Below are 16,317 nucleotides of genomic sequence, written 5' to 3' on the forward strand. Positions count from 1 at the left end.
CACTTGCAAATTGAAAAGTAAACAGTCACACCTATGTTTGTCTTATTTTCCTCATTCAGGCATATGAATAAAAATAAAAAAAAATAGCAAACTTCAACTACATTTTTAAATAGCAGTATAAATCTCATAATTTTGTGCTCCTGGTAGCCATTTCCTGCTCCTGATTCAGTCCTTTTTCAATACTGGCTTTCTCTGATCCCCTGTAAATGGAAAATTAAGAAAAGTAAGATTTAATTCTGTAATAAATTCTGTGCATCAAAGTTAAGTACTTTTTCTTGATTTGTTATTATTGGAAGAGTTGTTTCACGCATAGTTGAGTGAAATGTTACTAATATAAAGAAAATCAAGGTATAAACGCACATGCTGTCTTCCACGGGGACGTCAGTGTGGTCCTGTAGGTCAGTGTTTAGTGTCTCTGGGAGCAAGAAGGTCACAAAAGGAAGAGTGTCGTATATGACCATTGGAATAGCAGGATGATACACGTCCAACAAGCCAATCAGAGGAGCCAGAATACCAGCTACACGTGCAAACATGGAGTTCAGTCCCACTCCATTTTGCCTATATGATTGAGTTTAAGAACAAGAGCTCATTTAGAATCTATAATTGAAGATTATTAAACAGGCGTTCTCAACTCAGGCCTTCGAGGCCCATTTTCCTGCCGAGTTTAGCTCCAACCCTAATCAAACACACCTGAACAAGCTAATCAAGGTCTTCAGGATTACTAGAAAGTTACTGGTAAGCAAGTTTGATCAAGGTTGGAGCTAAACTCTGCAGGAAAGTGGACCTCGAGGGCCAGAGTTGAGAACCCCTGTTATAGAGTGAGTGTTTGTGCAGGTTTCATTTCATACATATGCAGCACGTACCTCACAACCGTTGGGTAGAGCTCAGCAGTGTACACATACACTATAGTGAAAGAGACAGCGAGGGAGAACTTATCAATCACAGTCACAATCACAGGATACTCTGGGGGGAAAAGCAGATGAAGTTAAATTCAAGAATATTAATGTGTACCACTAATTTTCTGTCACATTAATGAACAGTTAAGCAGTTATTGTCATGTGAATGTTTTTCCATCACAGTCTTACGACAAATAATTTTATGATTTGGTGAATTTTTTGTGGATTCTTTTGAATATGTACTCATTCATACATTTGTTTTATGTCACATTAGTGAACATTCTGTCATTTAAATGCTTTTCCAAGACAGTCTCATGACAATTCCTAAGAATTTTATGATTTGGTGAATTTGTTGCGAATACACATGCATTTGTACAATCTCATAAGTACAAACTATGTACGATCGGTTCGTGCCCTCCTGAGGGCGGACTTTCATGGTGACGTTTTGCCTACAAAGTATACAATTCATTCAGATCGTACTAATTCATTCGAAACTAGCACAAGGAATTCTCATGAGATTAGCTTGGTTTTTCTATTCTAATAACATTTCACCATCTGAAAGTGTTAAGATACTGTTTTTGTCTTAATTAAAATAATATATCTATTGTATTATATTGTGTATATATAACAAACTTATTTTTATGAAATGTTTTGGTTAAAAAGTACATGCATTTAACCATATGGTAAAACATTTGCTGTACATTTTTAATAATAATAATTCATTACATTTATATAGTGCTTTTCTAGGCACTCAAAGCGCTTTACATTGTCAGGGGGTATCTCCTCATCCACCACCAGTGTGCAACATCCACCTGGATGATGCGACGGCAGCCATAGTGCACCAGAATGCCCACCACACACCAGCTAATTGGTGGAGAGGAGACCGAGTGATGAAGCCAATCAGTAGATATGGGGATTGTTAGGAGGCCATGATGATCAGAGGCCAATGGGCAAATTTGGCCAGGATGCCGAGGTCACACCTCTACTCTTTTCGAAAGACATCCTGGGATTTTTAATGACCACAGAGAGTCAGGACCTCGGTTTAACGTCTCATCCGAAGGACGGTGCTTGTTGACAGTATAGTGTCCCCGTCACTATACTGGGGCGTTAGAACCCACACAGACCACCGAGTGAGCACCCCCTGCTGACCTCACTAACACCTCTTCCAGCAGCAACCTAGTTTTGGGCTACAGGGTGATAAGGCTGCCGGTCGATTTTTAGGTGTGGTTTAAGCGTTCAAATACTTTTTGTGGCCACTTTATGTAGAATGATTAGATGTAGCAAAACAAATTGTAAACATTTTCATTTTTGATTATTTTCACACATTTTGGAGGCAAATGTTTTTTTTCTTCTTCAGTAAATTCATCTTCTTTCTAAAACAAGACTCTGAAGTTTCTCACCCGCTGGTATAGCAGGAATAATCAGGCAGGCGGTGCCTCCAAGAAGCAGTATTACACTCTGGCAAAGCCTCCTTCCAAAGCGCTGAATGAGAGGAAAGCAGGACAGCTGGGTGGGCGGGAAACTCTGCAATGCCAAAGATGAGTTGAGTCAGGTAAATGTCCAGGCCGAAGTTCCCCACGTTCAAGCTTACGCCATAGTAAACCAGGCTTGTCACAAACCTACGATGGCATAAATGAAAACTGGGGTACTTTAAATTACAGGTTTACCCACATAAAAGCTCCTGAATGGTAAACTTGGATAAAGCATCAAAGGTATGGGGTAGTTTTTTCTTAACGTCTTACCACATTTTGGATATATAATAGATATGGGAAATGCTGGCATAACTCCCCACATATAGCACATGATGAGAGCTCTTTCTCAGGTAATGCACTCGAAAGAGGTCTAGCATGGTGCCTTTATTTGCTGTGTTCTCTGCTTTCATCTGATAAGGCATCCTTTCATGTTATTTGATCATTTTTTTTAAATTACTTTTGATTCAAGGGTATGTTTTAGAAGGAAGGAGTGAATTTTGTTCCCATTTTGTTTAACTGAATCTGAATTAAATAAAGCGAATAAATCTGAATTAAAATGTAATTGATTACATTTGCAATAAATGGTTAGCCAGTTTTAGAGCATTAAGAATGGGTGTCTCAACCATGGTACTGCTTCAACTGTACCCTATATGGGTACAGTTGAGACAAAAATGCACCTTGTTTATGAGCTAATTGTGGAAAATATAAACTGCGTATGGCTATTATTAGTTTATGATATTTTAGTACATAAGCAAATTAAATGTGAAAAATCACTTCATTTCGGCATCTAGTTTTTGTGTAGTGATGAAAAAGCAGAAAGTGTCTCTACTGTACTCAGTCTACCCTACTTATTTTACTTTTAAAGTAAAATAAATAAACCATATACTGTATACAAACGAAAACTGTAGGGTAAAGAAGTTGATTACCTCAGTTATAAGAGTGCTGGTGCCTTATAAACCCATCCATAAGTACATGGCGTCGTCGTGTTTATTCCATAAGCTTAAATTACCTCAAGATCAACAGGTGTGAACATCTTACAGCTCTCATATTGTCCGTTACTGTCCTGAGGGATTGTAAGGTTCAGCTGCTTCTCCTCTGTCAGGCTGGGAGCCCGCTCGAAGATCCAGCTGCTGTTGCTGTAGTGTGGGAAGCTCATGGCGGTGAAGACCTGACCGAACATGTGGAAAGCTGTGAAGATGTTGAGGAGACAAACCGCCACCAGCAAGCGCTTCCGAAACGCCCCAAACTCGCCGACAGACGACAGGATCTGCGCGAAGTCTATCACGAGCACTGCTGCACGACCGTCAGCCGCGGCTCGCGCTTAAAACACCTGCAAAACGGTTCACCTTCGCGGAGTGAAATTAATTTTTTAACGTGTCACAGGTTTAGCATATCTGCACGTGCTCTTATCTGTCACGACAAAGATAAAGCACCTTTTTCACAGCGATAAGGGCAGCCAAAAGATTTTAAATTAATAGTAATAAAATATGTTCTTATGCAAAAAAGGTATTTAATCGCAGGTTAATAAGCTGGTTCTAGTGGTTGAAATGTACTGAGGGACTTTGGGTCATGAGGCTAATGCAGTTGCGGCCTTTTTGGGGATAGTTCACCCATCATTTACGCACCCTCATGTTGTTCCAAACCCGTATGCATTTCTTTCTCTGTTGAACACAAAAGACGACATTTTGAAGGATGTTGGTAACCTGACGAAAAATGTGCCTTTTAAAATCATTTTCTACATTTTACTAGTTATTTATCAGTTAACTTCAAATGTTTTGTTATTCTTAAGTAGTTTTTCTTTGCTGTAAATCAAAATAAACAACTTTTATACAATTCAGCTCTGAGGGAGCATATAATATTCAAATACAGTAATATATACCAATAAGGAGGCATTTTAGGCACCTTTTAAATTCATTCTTTATTGATTTTAAAGCATTTAAAAACATGCCTTAAAATTCAACACAAGCTAAAAAAAAATTCAGTGAAAATATAAAGGAAAAATAAATTGACAATTTACAGTTTTTGCTTTTAATTTTTGTTGTTGTTGTTATTGCTTACAGTAAACTGACTGTGAAGGCGTCTGTCCTTGTACAACACTGTTCCACATTAAAGACTTTCACAAAAAGCCAGGACACTTGTATGACCTTATGAAATGCATTATTATTAAGACTGGATATTATTTAATTATATGGTATAATTATATAGATCCAGACTTGTATGACCTTATGAAATGCTTTATTATTAAGACTGGATATAATATAATTATATGGTATAATTATATAGATCCAGACTTGTGCGACCTTATGAAATGCTTTATTATTAAGACTGGATTCGCAGGTTAATAAGCTGGTTCTAGTGGTTGAAATGTACTGAGGGACTTTGGGTCATGAGGCTAATGCAGTTGCGGCCTTTTTGGGGATAGTTCACCCATCATTTACGCACCCTCATGTTGTTCCAAACCCGTATGCATTTCTTTCTCTGTTGAACACAAAAGACGACATTTTGAAGGATGTTGGTAACCTGACGAAAAATGTGCCTTTTAAAATCATTTTCTACATTTTACTAGTTATTTATCAGTTAACTTCAAATGTTTTGTTATTCTTAAGTAGTTTTTCTTTGCTGTAAATCAAAATAAACAACTTTTATACAATTCAGCTCTGAGGGAGCATATAATATTCAAATACAGTAATATATACCAATAAGGAGGCATTTTAGGCACCTTTTAAATTCATTCTTTATTGATTTTAAAGCATTTAAAAACATGCCTTAAAATTCAACACAAGCTAAAAAAAAATTCAGTGAAAATATAAAGAAAAAATAAATTGACAATTTACAGTTTTTGCTTTTAATTTTTGTTGTTGTTGTTATTGCTTACAGTAAACTGACTGTGAAGGCGTCTGTCCTTGTACAACACTGTTCCACATTAAAGACTTTCACAAAAAGCCAGGACACTTGTATGACCTTATGAAATGCATTATTATTAAGACTGGATATTATTTAATTATATGGTATAATTATATAGATCCAGACTTGTATGACCTTATGAAATGCTTTATTATTAAGACTGGATATAATATAATTATATGGTATAATTATATAGATCCAGACTTGTGCGACCTTATGAAATGCTTTATTATTAAGACTGGATATAATATAATTATATAGATCTACATAGACTAAATTCCTTACTCAAAGCAAAAAAAGCCTTTTCAGTGCAAGCAATTTATTTATTTTTTCCTATTTTTAGTGGACAGCTTTGTTGTGATTGCAACAAGGTGAAAATACTTTTGCGTCAAATCTTTTTTATTATTATTTTTTTTACTTCCTATTATCTTTTGAATTTTCCTAATAAAACTGGAAAATAAAGTAGGAAAAATGTTTTAAATTATTTAATAATATATATATTATACATTAAAGCCTAACATTAAAATGTCAAAAAGGGCAAAGGGGAATAATAATAAAATCAGGTGAAACACTGCTTTAAAATAATTAAGTTTAAGATTATTCCAGGCCGTTCTTGCACACAGGTAGCGATATGTTTAAATGAGATTTCTTGGGTGAAGTAAACAATCTCTCACATTAATTTTAAGAGAACTTCAGCAATTTAGAACAGACCTGCTCAAAAAAACACCAGGGAGATTTATGCTACCTAAGATCCCGCTGTGATCATAGGCACCCTCATAGACAAAGACAAACCAAGAAAACTCACAATGTGTCTTTTGTAGCTGACACCACCTCCCATCACCTTATTTATGAAGAAGGCCATGAGTGAAACATCCCATATAAAATCAAACCAATGACAAATTACATTATTTACATGCTCAATCGAGTTCATCCACATCAGAAATACACATGAATACTAAGAGTTCAATTCCAGAGCAGGAAAAAGCCAAACACCAAAGTTTCATCAGGTACCTCAGGTACTACTACCTTTTCACTTACAGAGATACTTATAAAAATGAGCAGAATAATGTCAAAACATTTAAACCAAAATTCACAAATTAATGCAGAATCTAAAAAAGGAGAGATATGTGTGATGCAAAAATGTGTAGAAATATTAAGGCAATAACTTTTAGAGCAGCATGGGATAGTAACATTTGCAAATGTGCCAAGTTGAGACAGCAAAAAAATACCAACACCAACAAGGGAAAAAGCCGTAAAACCAGCCTTTAGGAGTGTTCATTAGGGCCCAATGACACTAAATAAACTATTTAAACTTATTCAGCTTATCTGAAATATAGAATTTTTGTGTTTGTATTGATACTAGTCGGTGTACAATGAAGAAATCAAGCTCTGTGTATAACAGCAGAGAAAGTAAAAGTTGTTTGAAATTTCAAAACCAGATTCTGTAAATGTTCATCAAGCTGGTTTAAACTGAACGTAATTAAATAATGCAAGCGGTGTGATAAAACATGCTTAGCTGCTTCTCTTCAAAAGCATAGAAAAAATATAGGTTAAAAAAAAGCTATAACTATAGCTAAACCCTTTACTCATTTCCTCTATAAACTCCATGTTTCTTTGAGTTTCACTCCTCTTATACACTCTTAAAAATAAAGGTGCTTCAAAAGGTTCTTCACAGCGATGCCATAGAAGAACCATTTTTGGTTCCACAAAGAACCATTCAGCCAAAGGTCCATCTCTTTCTTACCTTTTTACAATCTGGAGAACCTTCTTTCACCACAGAGAAGCTTTTGCCAAACAGAAAGGTTCTTCAGATGTTAAAGGTTCTTTATGGAACCCTTTAGACAAAAAGGTTCTTCTATGGCATCGTGAAGCACCTTTATTTTTAAGTGTATGCGCTCAGTAGTTATATTGGAGGCATTTTTACATTGTTCATTTTTAGGGTGTCCGTACAGATTTAGCAAAACTAGGACAATCAAAAAATAGAAGAAAAGAAAGATAAATATTAGAAGAACAATAAGAGGTTATATCTGGTTATGATAATTGCATCCTTATACAAATAAATTCTCAACTTTATTTTAATCGATTCCTACAAATTCTGATCATTCTCATGTTTGTGCAACTCTTCCGCTGGGCCGTTTGAAATCCTATGGGCTGGTGCTAGGGTACTTTTCTCTTTGGCAACAGTGGTTTCTTTAGGGCAATTGAAAGAGGAGAAAAAATGCATCAATGTGTCATTCTGTTGGTAGTGTTGGTTTGTTTTCACATTTGTAGGCAAGTCATGGTCCCGCACAGAGCCAAAGTTTAGTTAATGCTGAGCTGAGCAAATCCCAAGAGTTTGACATCATCAGGAATCTCAGAGCCCTCAACGCCAGAGGCCTGAAAAACACCACGCATGACGTGTTACTGCAAAACACCAATGAGGACTAACACACAGTGGCTTTAACCAAACCAGAAGTCACTCACCAGTTTAAATGTGACATTTTTATTGGAATGAGGCTCTTCGACTATCTTCTGCAAATTAGCAGCCACTGAAATGACACGAAACAGAGGTTTAGGACCATGATATATTATAATTAAGAATTCATCATAATCAGTCTTCAGTGTCACATGATCTTTCAGAAATCAGTCTAATATGCTGATTCGGTGAAACATTTTATCATTATCTAAATGTATATCTGCATTTATTTAAGGATCAGTATTCTTTGATGACCAGAAAAATATATATATTTTAAAGCATTTATTTTAAACAGAATCTAATTTATTTAATGCATTCTTGCTCAATAAAACGATTAATTTCTTTAAAGAAAAATAACGAAAAGAATCCTTACCTATAACTAAATCTCTCCCATCTACCAAGCCGGCCGATACCAGCTCCTGAGAAACCCCATCTGCTGTGTCTACAGAAAAAGAAAATGCATGCGATGCATTAACTCCACTTTAAAATGACTTGCTTAGACCAATAAACTCTCAGTCTGGCAAATTACAACCTCCTGTATATTTGAACTGACAAGCTTGTAGATCTTCCAGAATGAGGCTGACAACTTAACTGATCAGCTGCACACAACATGCTACAGTCAGTTCAGAGAGCAGAATGAAGGCGTGCTCAGGCAGAAGAGCATTCTCAAACACTACATCAGGCCGTCAGAAATGAACATCTCCCCTGGAGCCAGCTAAATGCACATGACACTAAATGTTTTATTTTGGGAGTCTTGAAAATTCACAACACTGTGACGGCACTGACAAAATGCAGATGCAGAGAGTTGGTGCTCTTTGACATCTGATAGGGTAGAAAAAAATTTACTCTTGCTTTGCTTTGGCCTCTGCTGGAGATAAAGAGGAACTGATTCTAAAAGGGTGTTAAATTGATTTGTTAAAGAAAAACATGTTGGACAATAGAACTGCCCAAGTGTGTAAATCAAACCGATTGAGATTGACAAATGTGACAACTGTCAGCCACAATACTGAGTGGTTTTTCTAAAGAGTCATGAACACTTTGGGAATACATATGCATTAAAGGGATACACTCATAAAAGTGACATTGATTCATCAACTGGGGTCTTATGGATTACCATCGTGTTTGTTTAGCATGTTTTTTCAAGTGTCATCTTTGAGCGACCCATTCACTGCCAGAAAAGATTTTGTTTTCTAAAAATCTCAGTTTGTGTTCCATAGAAGAAAGAAAGTACACCTGGGATGGCCTGAGGGCGAGTAAATGATGAGTATCCCTTTAAGAGCGTATTGTGTGGACTTATTCAAGTGTAATTATTGCTTGATTTATTGTTGACAATTAGCCACATCTTTACACTCTTACCTCTGCCTGACATGAACTCAAATCGTATGTCATTCAGTTCCTTTTTCAAGTTTCTATAGGATGGAAGGAGAAATATAAGTCATCTACTGCTCCTGTTAACACTGGATCAATGTCAATAAATGGCTCAAAACATAAAAAAACAAACACATCTTACCTTAACCTTAATACTAAACTGATCGGGGACGGTGAGGCATCGGCTCCAGGAACTGGGGCCTACAGACAGAGGCAGAGGATCAGACTCTCTGTACAGACTGAGGTGGCCTAATTTCCTAACTTCATGCTTGATACAACAGCTTTGACTGGAATAGAGATGTCAAAATGTATGAACTATGATTTGCTGTTGGTGATCTACCTGCGCAGCGTTCGCAGCTGGGGTTTGGGTAATAGTTAGGGCAGTGTGTTGAGTGTTGGCCGGGCCCTGGCCAGCAGCTTGAGGTAGTTCAGGCTGGAGGTGACTGCTGAAAGGCTGGAATATCTACAAATACATGCACAGACCCACACAAACATTTATAAATTATGTTATAAATATAAAAAACTGTGAAATATAAACTCTGGTCACTACTAAAAAAAGAAAAAAAAGAAAAAAAGAATATAGTATACATAGTATAGATGCACTTGAGTGGCATCTAGTTATAGTTTGGAAATAAAATAGTTATTTTGTGCTTTTTGATTAAACTTTATTTAAAAAATAATTGTATTTAAAAACTTAACAGTGCAATAAAAATACAAAAAAAGACATGTTTTTCCAAATAAAACGTTTCATTACTTTTTACAATTGGCACTGCTGCACAGCAGGGTACAGTATTTATTTAGCATTTATTTAGCGAAATACAATAGGTCATCTACATATTTCATGCATACAAATGCATGCTATGTATCATATACAGTAAATGCATTATATGATACATAGTACATACTGCAGGAATCATACGAATAGTTCATTAGTATGGTATTTGGAAAGATTCCTTATGGTCTACATACCTCTGTATTCTGGAGTCCTTCTTTTACTCTTGGTGACTGTGAGAGAGAGACAAAAGGTCAAAGGTCAAGCTCAAGTCTCTTGTAATATATAATGGTTTGGGTTACTTTAATTCAGCTTTGGATTTGAATGCACTGTAGTAAGGAATGAAGCAGTGAGTTAAGGTCCTTCGTGAGTATTTTATTTTACGCTTGTGCTATAATTTGAAGTATTTCATAGTTTTAGTCAAATATCCTTCAAGAATTTAAGGACTACTGGGATTGTTTTAAGATACGCAACCAAATTACACAATATCTGCCTAAAACATATTCTATTCAATAGTATCAACTTCATACATCCAGTGTATTCCCAAACAGACACAATTAAACACTGCCACCTAACCTAAGGTTTGCGCAGACTTACACTACTGTTGTTTTGAGGCCAGTACGATTTTTTTAATCAGCAAGGACAGATAGACAGATACAAAGTGATTTCTAAACTGGAATACAAAGATCATGTAGTGACCAGAAATGACCATATTGCATGTTAGTGCCTAAACCAACAGAAGTCCCATTATGAGGCTGTTAAACAGAATCTGGATGGTTATCAGAGATCATTGATTTGGTCAGTATGTCAAATAAATAAAAACACGATACAGATGGCATCTAGGAAGCACACATCATCACTTTTAAGTCTGTCTCTCTGTTTTTCCTAGCAAGAACAGTTTGGTTACACTATTTTTGCTTTACCAAAGTTTAATCATTGAGATTAGAGTATGTGGTTAAGCTTAAAAAGCCAGGTAAGTAGGTAATTCTGTAGCACATAAAAGCTATAGGTTCATATTAAGCAGAAGATATTGAGCAAAAGCACATTAGATCACATTAAGCGATCTAAATGATTTTATACTGTACATGATTATTTCTTGCATAGATATGCAGAGAAACAGATTGTCACAGACAGGTGGAGGTTCAACATTCATCCTTAACCAACCTGAACTCTAGTATCTTTACTGTTTTAGTCTTTGAAGCTGGATATCAAGAATATTAGCAGATATATAATGCTCTCTAAACAAATTTTCTTTCTCTTTATCTAGCACTTCCAGTTCCTGCATGTCCTAATGTTGTGTCTGACTGAGTGTGCTTCCTTGTTAAGGTGAGCCATCTGTATCAGCGTGAAAACTGAACAACCCTGGGTGGGGGCAGCTCAAGAGGCTGAGAGAAACGGACTTGTCGCCTTGTCGCCTTGGACTGCTGCTCCTTTAGCGGCAAACACAAAACACAGAGCCCAGGGATGAGAGGTGCCATAACAGCCAACAGCATTACAAACACCACACACAAAGAGGGCAAACCACTGGTGCTGGAACTCTCAAAATGATGTCTTCAGCAAGGGTCTGAAATTATGCTTGTGTGTGTGTGTGTGGGTGTGTGTGTGTGTGTGTGTGTGTGTTACCCGTAAGGCAGCAACTGCAGCTCTGCCTTCCTCGCTCTCCTCATCCAGTTCATCATCACTCCATTCCCATTGTCCATCTTCTGTTTTATGGAGTCTCCCACTGGAGCCAGGAACTCGCCGAACCTACACACAAACACACAATATACAGTTAAAATTTTTTTTTAATTCATTCATATGTATTATTATTATATTTTTTACATTTATCCATCATGTGGAATAAAAAGAGATTATTAAAATTAGTTTCAATTAGTTTTTGAAATATCTTTCATTCATTCATTCCAAATTGATTAGGAGTTCACTTTTTGATGTTTGATTTTAGGGTTTACTTTGAAACAGTTTTCACTCACTCAGAAATTGCTAGTAAATTCACAAATAATTACAAAAAACTAAATTCTTGTAAAATATACTCCAATAATTTGTTTTATTTACGACTTAGAATTTTTATATTTTGTTTTTTACGCAGTGTATTCTTTATTGTCCCTGAGAAATTATTTTAATTTGTGGTGCTCTGCATATACATAAAAACTGGCTATAGTAGTAAAGTATATGAAAATGAGAAGCATATAATAATACTATATAAACACCTCATAAAACAGGGTATAACTCAATAAACAAATTACAACATCATAAAACAATAGAAATAACACCTAATAAAACATCATACTAAATGTTCCTCACCTTTCTCGCTCTTTCTGTAATTGTAGGTGTTTTCTGTAATAATTTCTCCTGCAGGAATTCATTATTCTGCCAAACAAAATGGAACACAAAGATAAATATTTTTTTTCTAAATTATGGTAATAAACAATTACAGTTGAATTACAACATGGGCTGACACTCAGATTCAACTCCAGCATCAATGGCCTAATTTAGGTATTTTATTTCCCCTGGATTTGAAAGATTTAGTGAGAGTTAACTTTGACCCCTTAATGAAAAATAATTCCTGTGATATGGATAGGTGGGCTCCACTCTCTATATCAATGGCTGCAAAAGTCAATGTAATTAAAATGAGTCGTACACCCAAACTGAATTATCTACTACAGTCTCTCCCAATACAAATATCACTTTCCTATTTTAAACAGTCTGGCAGAATGTGTAAGAATTTTATTTGGAATGTTAAGCGATCTCGGTTAGTTACAGAGGCCTGGAAAGAAAGGTGGTTTATGCCTGCCTAATGTATTGTATTATTCTTATGCTTTTAGTCTTAGACACCTGGCTCATTGGTCACTTCCCCCAGAGCATTCTCCCCCTTGGTATAAGATTGAGCAGTCTGCCTTGCCTTCAATCTTGCTATTACAGAGTTCAAATAAGAGACAAACACATTCAATCCTGGGTCCAAACCAGTTTAATGATTGGCAGACAAATAATTCTCTGCTGGAAGCTGGAAGTCAGAGGATGTCCCTTCCTTTCAGGAATGGGTAGCAGAACTAGCTAGAGTGGCTGCATTTGAAAAACGCCTTATAAGCAGACGGACAAGTACTTAATGGTCCAAGTACTTAACCTATTTGGAAATGGGACAGTAATAGCTATGTGTGAGAAATATGCTGATAGTGACAGTGTAAATGTGATGTGTTATAAGATGGGATTGAATTTATTCATTTTATTTCAGCGTATTTTATTTATTACGTTTTCTCATCATTATATACTGAAGGATGTTTTAATTGTATTTAATTATAGTCAAGTTGTGTCCTTAAAGCTGTAGTTGGGGACTAGTTTGGGATGGGTTTGGTAACGGGGTAAAATGTTGATTCAGAGTTACTGTATTTTATTTAGAAATTTGCCTATGAATCAATAAAACTGTTAATCACTAAAATAACAAAATTTAAGTTTGTATTCACTGATCTTTTCAATTTACACCTCTGCATTTGGATTCAAATATAGTGTGAAAACATTGTATGGATTCAGAAGAAATACAGTATGGATTATGTTTTGAGTGTGTTTTCGTTTTTGTTGTCCTGTTTTTGAGTATGACAATAGCATATTAATAATTTTTGTTGTATTAAAAAAAGCATCTTTAATGTTACACAGAAGAAATAATGACATACAGATTTGCAAAAACATGAGGGTGATTAAATGATGACAGGATAACATGGAACAATTAAAAAAAAAAACTCTTGGTTGGAAGTAAGATTCTTACCTTGGCTTTCTGGAAGAATTTATGTTTTAAGAGTTCTGATGATGTCGGCCTAAAAAGCAAACACTATTGAAATATATTTGCTGTAACTTAGTGTTATCAGGCAAAATCAGCATTAACAGTCATTAAAAAAAAAAACTTTACACAGAAAAAGTGCCCTTTTAGAAAATGGTTAAAGGGTTCATATGATGCGATTTCAAGTTTTCCTTTCTCTTTGGAGTGTTACAAGCTGATTGTGCATAGATAAGATCCCTGAAGTTGCAAAGACTAAAATCTCAAAACCAAAGAGATATTCTTTATCAAAGTTAAGACTCTGCCACGCCCCCCTAAAATGGCTCGTTCTAACACGCCCCCACATGTCTACCTCACTATGTGGAAATATTTGCATAATGCCGCCCAAATGTTCACGCAAAGAAAGGCGGCGTGGTTTCAGTAACCGCAGTTAGTGTTGAAGCAGCATGTCAGGGAGACGCTGTGTGTTTCTAGACGAAAGCAAAAGCACTTTATTTGGCCTTCCGAAAGTAGATGCATTTAGGAATCTTTAAGATCACTTACAACAGAACAGCAATGCATTTTATGGACGACCGTTTCGTGAACCTAGGAGAGGAGGTCATTCTGACTTTGCTATGACAATCTGGCGCTTCTGAATCACCTACTGTTTTGTTATTAGTTTAAGAATTTGCTACTGACTGTTCAAATGCAGAGTTTTGCGCATTGTGTGTGTGTGCAAGAGAGTGAGTGCGAGAGAGCGAGAGAGAGAGCGCGAGAAAGTGAGACACATCACAGTGGAGTCAGCTGTCTTAACTGTGGCTTGTGTACTGCAAACACATATTCATCACTGTGTCTGTCATGCGACTCTGTTCCCCTTTCGGGCTCTGTCTTTACATTTATTTTGAAAGATGAAGCTAGCGATTATGGTAAGGGGCGTTACATTTCCGACGAGTGCTTGCGGTGTTCGGCCAATCACAATGCACTGGGTCAGCTGGCCAATCAGAGCAGACTGCGCTTGTCGGAAGGAGGGACTTTGTAGAAAACGAAGAGTTTGAGAGAGGCGGGGCATAGAGGACCTACAATAATGCACAGTATTTGAAAAATAATGTGTTTTTTGAACATTAAAGCATGTTTAAATGTATTCTGTTATGTATTCTGTTAGCATATATTCTGTTACACCAAATACACAAAATAATGATCTTTAAGAAAGCATCATATGACCCCTTTAAAATCATAAATTAGCCGAATAAAATATTTGAGCAATTTTTTTTTTTATTGAGCAGGTCTTGGTGGCTGCCATGGTGAGATCACATGACCAGCTAAATACTACTTGACACATACACTACTGTTCCAAAGTTTGGGGTCAGTAAGTTGTGTTTTTTTTTTAAAGAAATGTATACTTTTTTCAGCAAGGATGCATTGAATTGATCTAAAGTGACAGTAAAGACACTTATAATGTTACAAAAGATTTCTATTAATAAAAAAAAGTTTACCACAAAAATATTAAGCAGCACAACCGTTTTCAATATTGATCATTATAAGAAATGTTTCTTGAGCAGTAAATCAACATATTAGAATAATTTCTGAAGGATCACGTGACACTGAAGACTGGAGTAATGATGCTGAAAAATCAAGAGAAATCAAATTAAAATTAAAATATATTAAAAGTTATTTTAAATTGTAATACTATTTCACTATATTACTGTTTTACTGTATTTCTTATCAAATAAATGCATCCATGGTGAGCATAAGAGACAAAAAAAAAACTTTTAAAAATCTTACAGACCCCAAACCTTTGAACAGTAGTGTATTTTTCTCACATGACCTAACAAGATCATTGCTGCTCTGCTCAGTACCTTTTCTCTGGGTCCCTCTGCAAACACAACAAGATCATCTTCCTCAAGGATTTCCCATATTTCTTCACCATCTCCTTGTCTGTGATTCCAGTCTCAAGACAAGGCGGATCATTCTGCAGGGTCAACATCAACACCTGCAAACACAAACACCCCACATGCTATAAAAACAACACGTTTCTCATTAAGAGTGATGCATGACAGTCTTGAAACAGCTGTAAGATTCATTAGAGCTCGTATGGGACTGTATCTCCTGCTCTTTCCTCACCTTCATAGGAGGGTATTTGTGGTAAGGAGCGGCACCTGTGGCCAGCTCGATGGCTGTGATCCCAAAACTCCAGATGTCTGCTTTGAAGTCGTAACCTTTCACCTGCAAACAAACGGTCACAAATTTGTTTAACACGAGAGATACATCCATATGCCAGCAGTTACTGCCAATTTTACACCACATTGAAATCTTTAGACTTTAAAAGGACAAAATAAGAGCTTTAATTGTCCATGTAATTCAGTCCATGTACAGTGAGATCCAACAGTTTGAGACTAGAGAAAATGCTTCTGTTTGGCATTTTTCCAATTTAATACCATGTGATCTCAGTTGTATGGCTTTAAATGAGCCGTGGTTGTTGGGTGGAAATACTTGCCTGCTCCATCACTTCTGGAGCCATCCAACATGGCGTTCCCACAAACGTCTTCCGCACTTTATTTCGAGTCATGTCACCACCAGTGGCTAAGAAGGCACTTACACCAAAATCTAAACAGAAAAAAAAATGTACTTATCAAAATGTAGAGAAAAAAAAACATATATATATATATATATATATATATATATATATATATATATATATATATATA

The 16,317-nt window shown here is 36.1% G+C and overlaps 1 protein-coding gene and 1 pseudogene across 1 annotated transcript in view; both read right to left on the reverse strand.

The window, feature by feature from the left end:
• Nucleotides 1-86: 86 nt before the first annotated feature.
• LOC107584990 (solute carrier family 22 member 13-like) lies at nt 87-2,643 on the reverse strand (annotated as a pseudogene).
• Nucleotides 2,644-7,127: 4,484 nt separating this feature from the next.
• LOC107584942 (serine/threonine-protein kinase OSR1-like) overlaps nt 7,128-16,317 on the reverse strand; it is a 90,447-nt gene continuing 81,257 nt past the window's right edge. Inside the window, exons 6-18 of the mRNA XM_016271723.1 lie at nt 16,107-16,216; nt 15,734-15,835; nt 15,469-15,602; nt 13,625-13,673; nt 12,169-12,234; nt 11,491-11,613; nt 10,065-10,100; nt 9,436-9,558; nt 9,238-9,296; nt 9,084-9,136; nt 8,101-8,169; nt 7,736-7,800; nt 7,128-7,648 (exon numbers count right to left, since the gene is read on the reverse strand). Coding sequence (XP_016127209.1) covers nt 7,574-7,648; nt 7,736-7,800; nt 8,101-8,169; nt 9,084-9,136; nt 9,238-9,296; nt 9,436-9,558; nt 10,065-10,100; nt 11,491-11,613; nt 12,169-12,234; nt 13,625-13,673; nt 15,469-15,602; nt 15,734-15,835; nt 16,107-16,216 — 1,064 coding nt within the window. The 3' untranslated portion in view covers nt 7,128-7,573. The remainder of the gene's footprint in view (nt 7,649-7,735; nt 7,801-8,100; nt 8,170-9,083; nt 9,137-9,237; nt 9,297-9,435; nt 9,559-10,064; nt 10,101-11,490; nt 11,614-12,168; nt 12,235-13,624; nt 13,674-15,468; nt 15,603-15,733; nt 15,836-16,106; nt 16,217-16,317) is intronic.

Source organism: Sinocyclocheilus grahami, unplaced genomic scaffold, assembly GCF_001515645.1.
Source record: "Sinocyclocheilus grahami isolate Dianchi unplaced genomic scaffold, SAMN03320097.WGS_v1.1 scaffold65.1, whole genome shotgun sequence".
Taxonomy (NCBI): domain Eukaryota; kingdom Metazoa; phylum Chordata; class Actinopteri; order Cypriniformes; family Cyprinidae; genus Sinocyclocheilus; species Sinocyclocheilus grahami.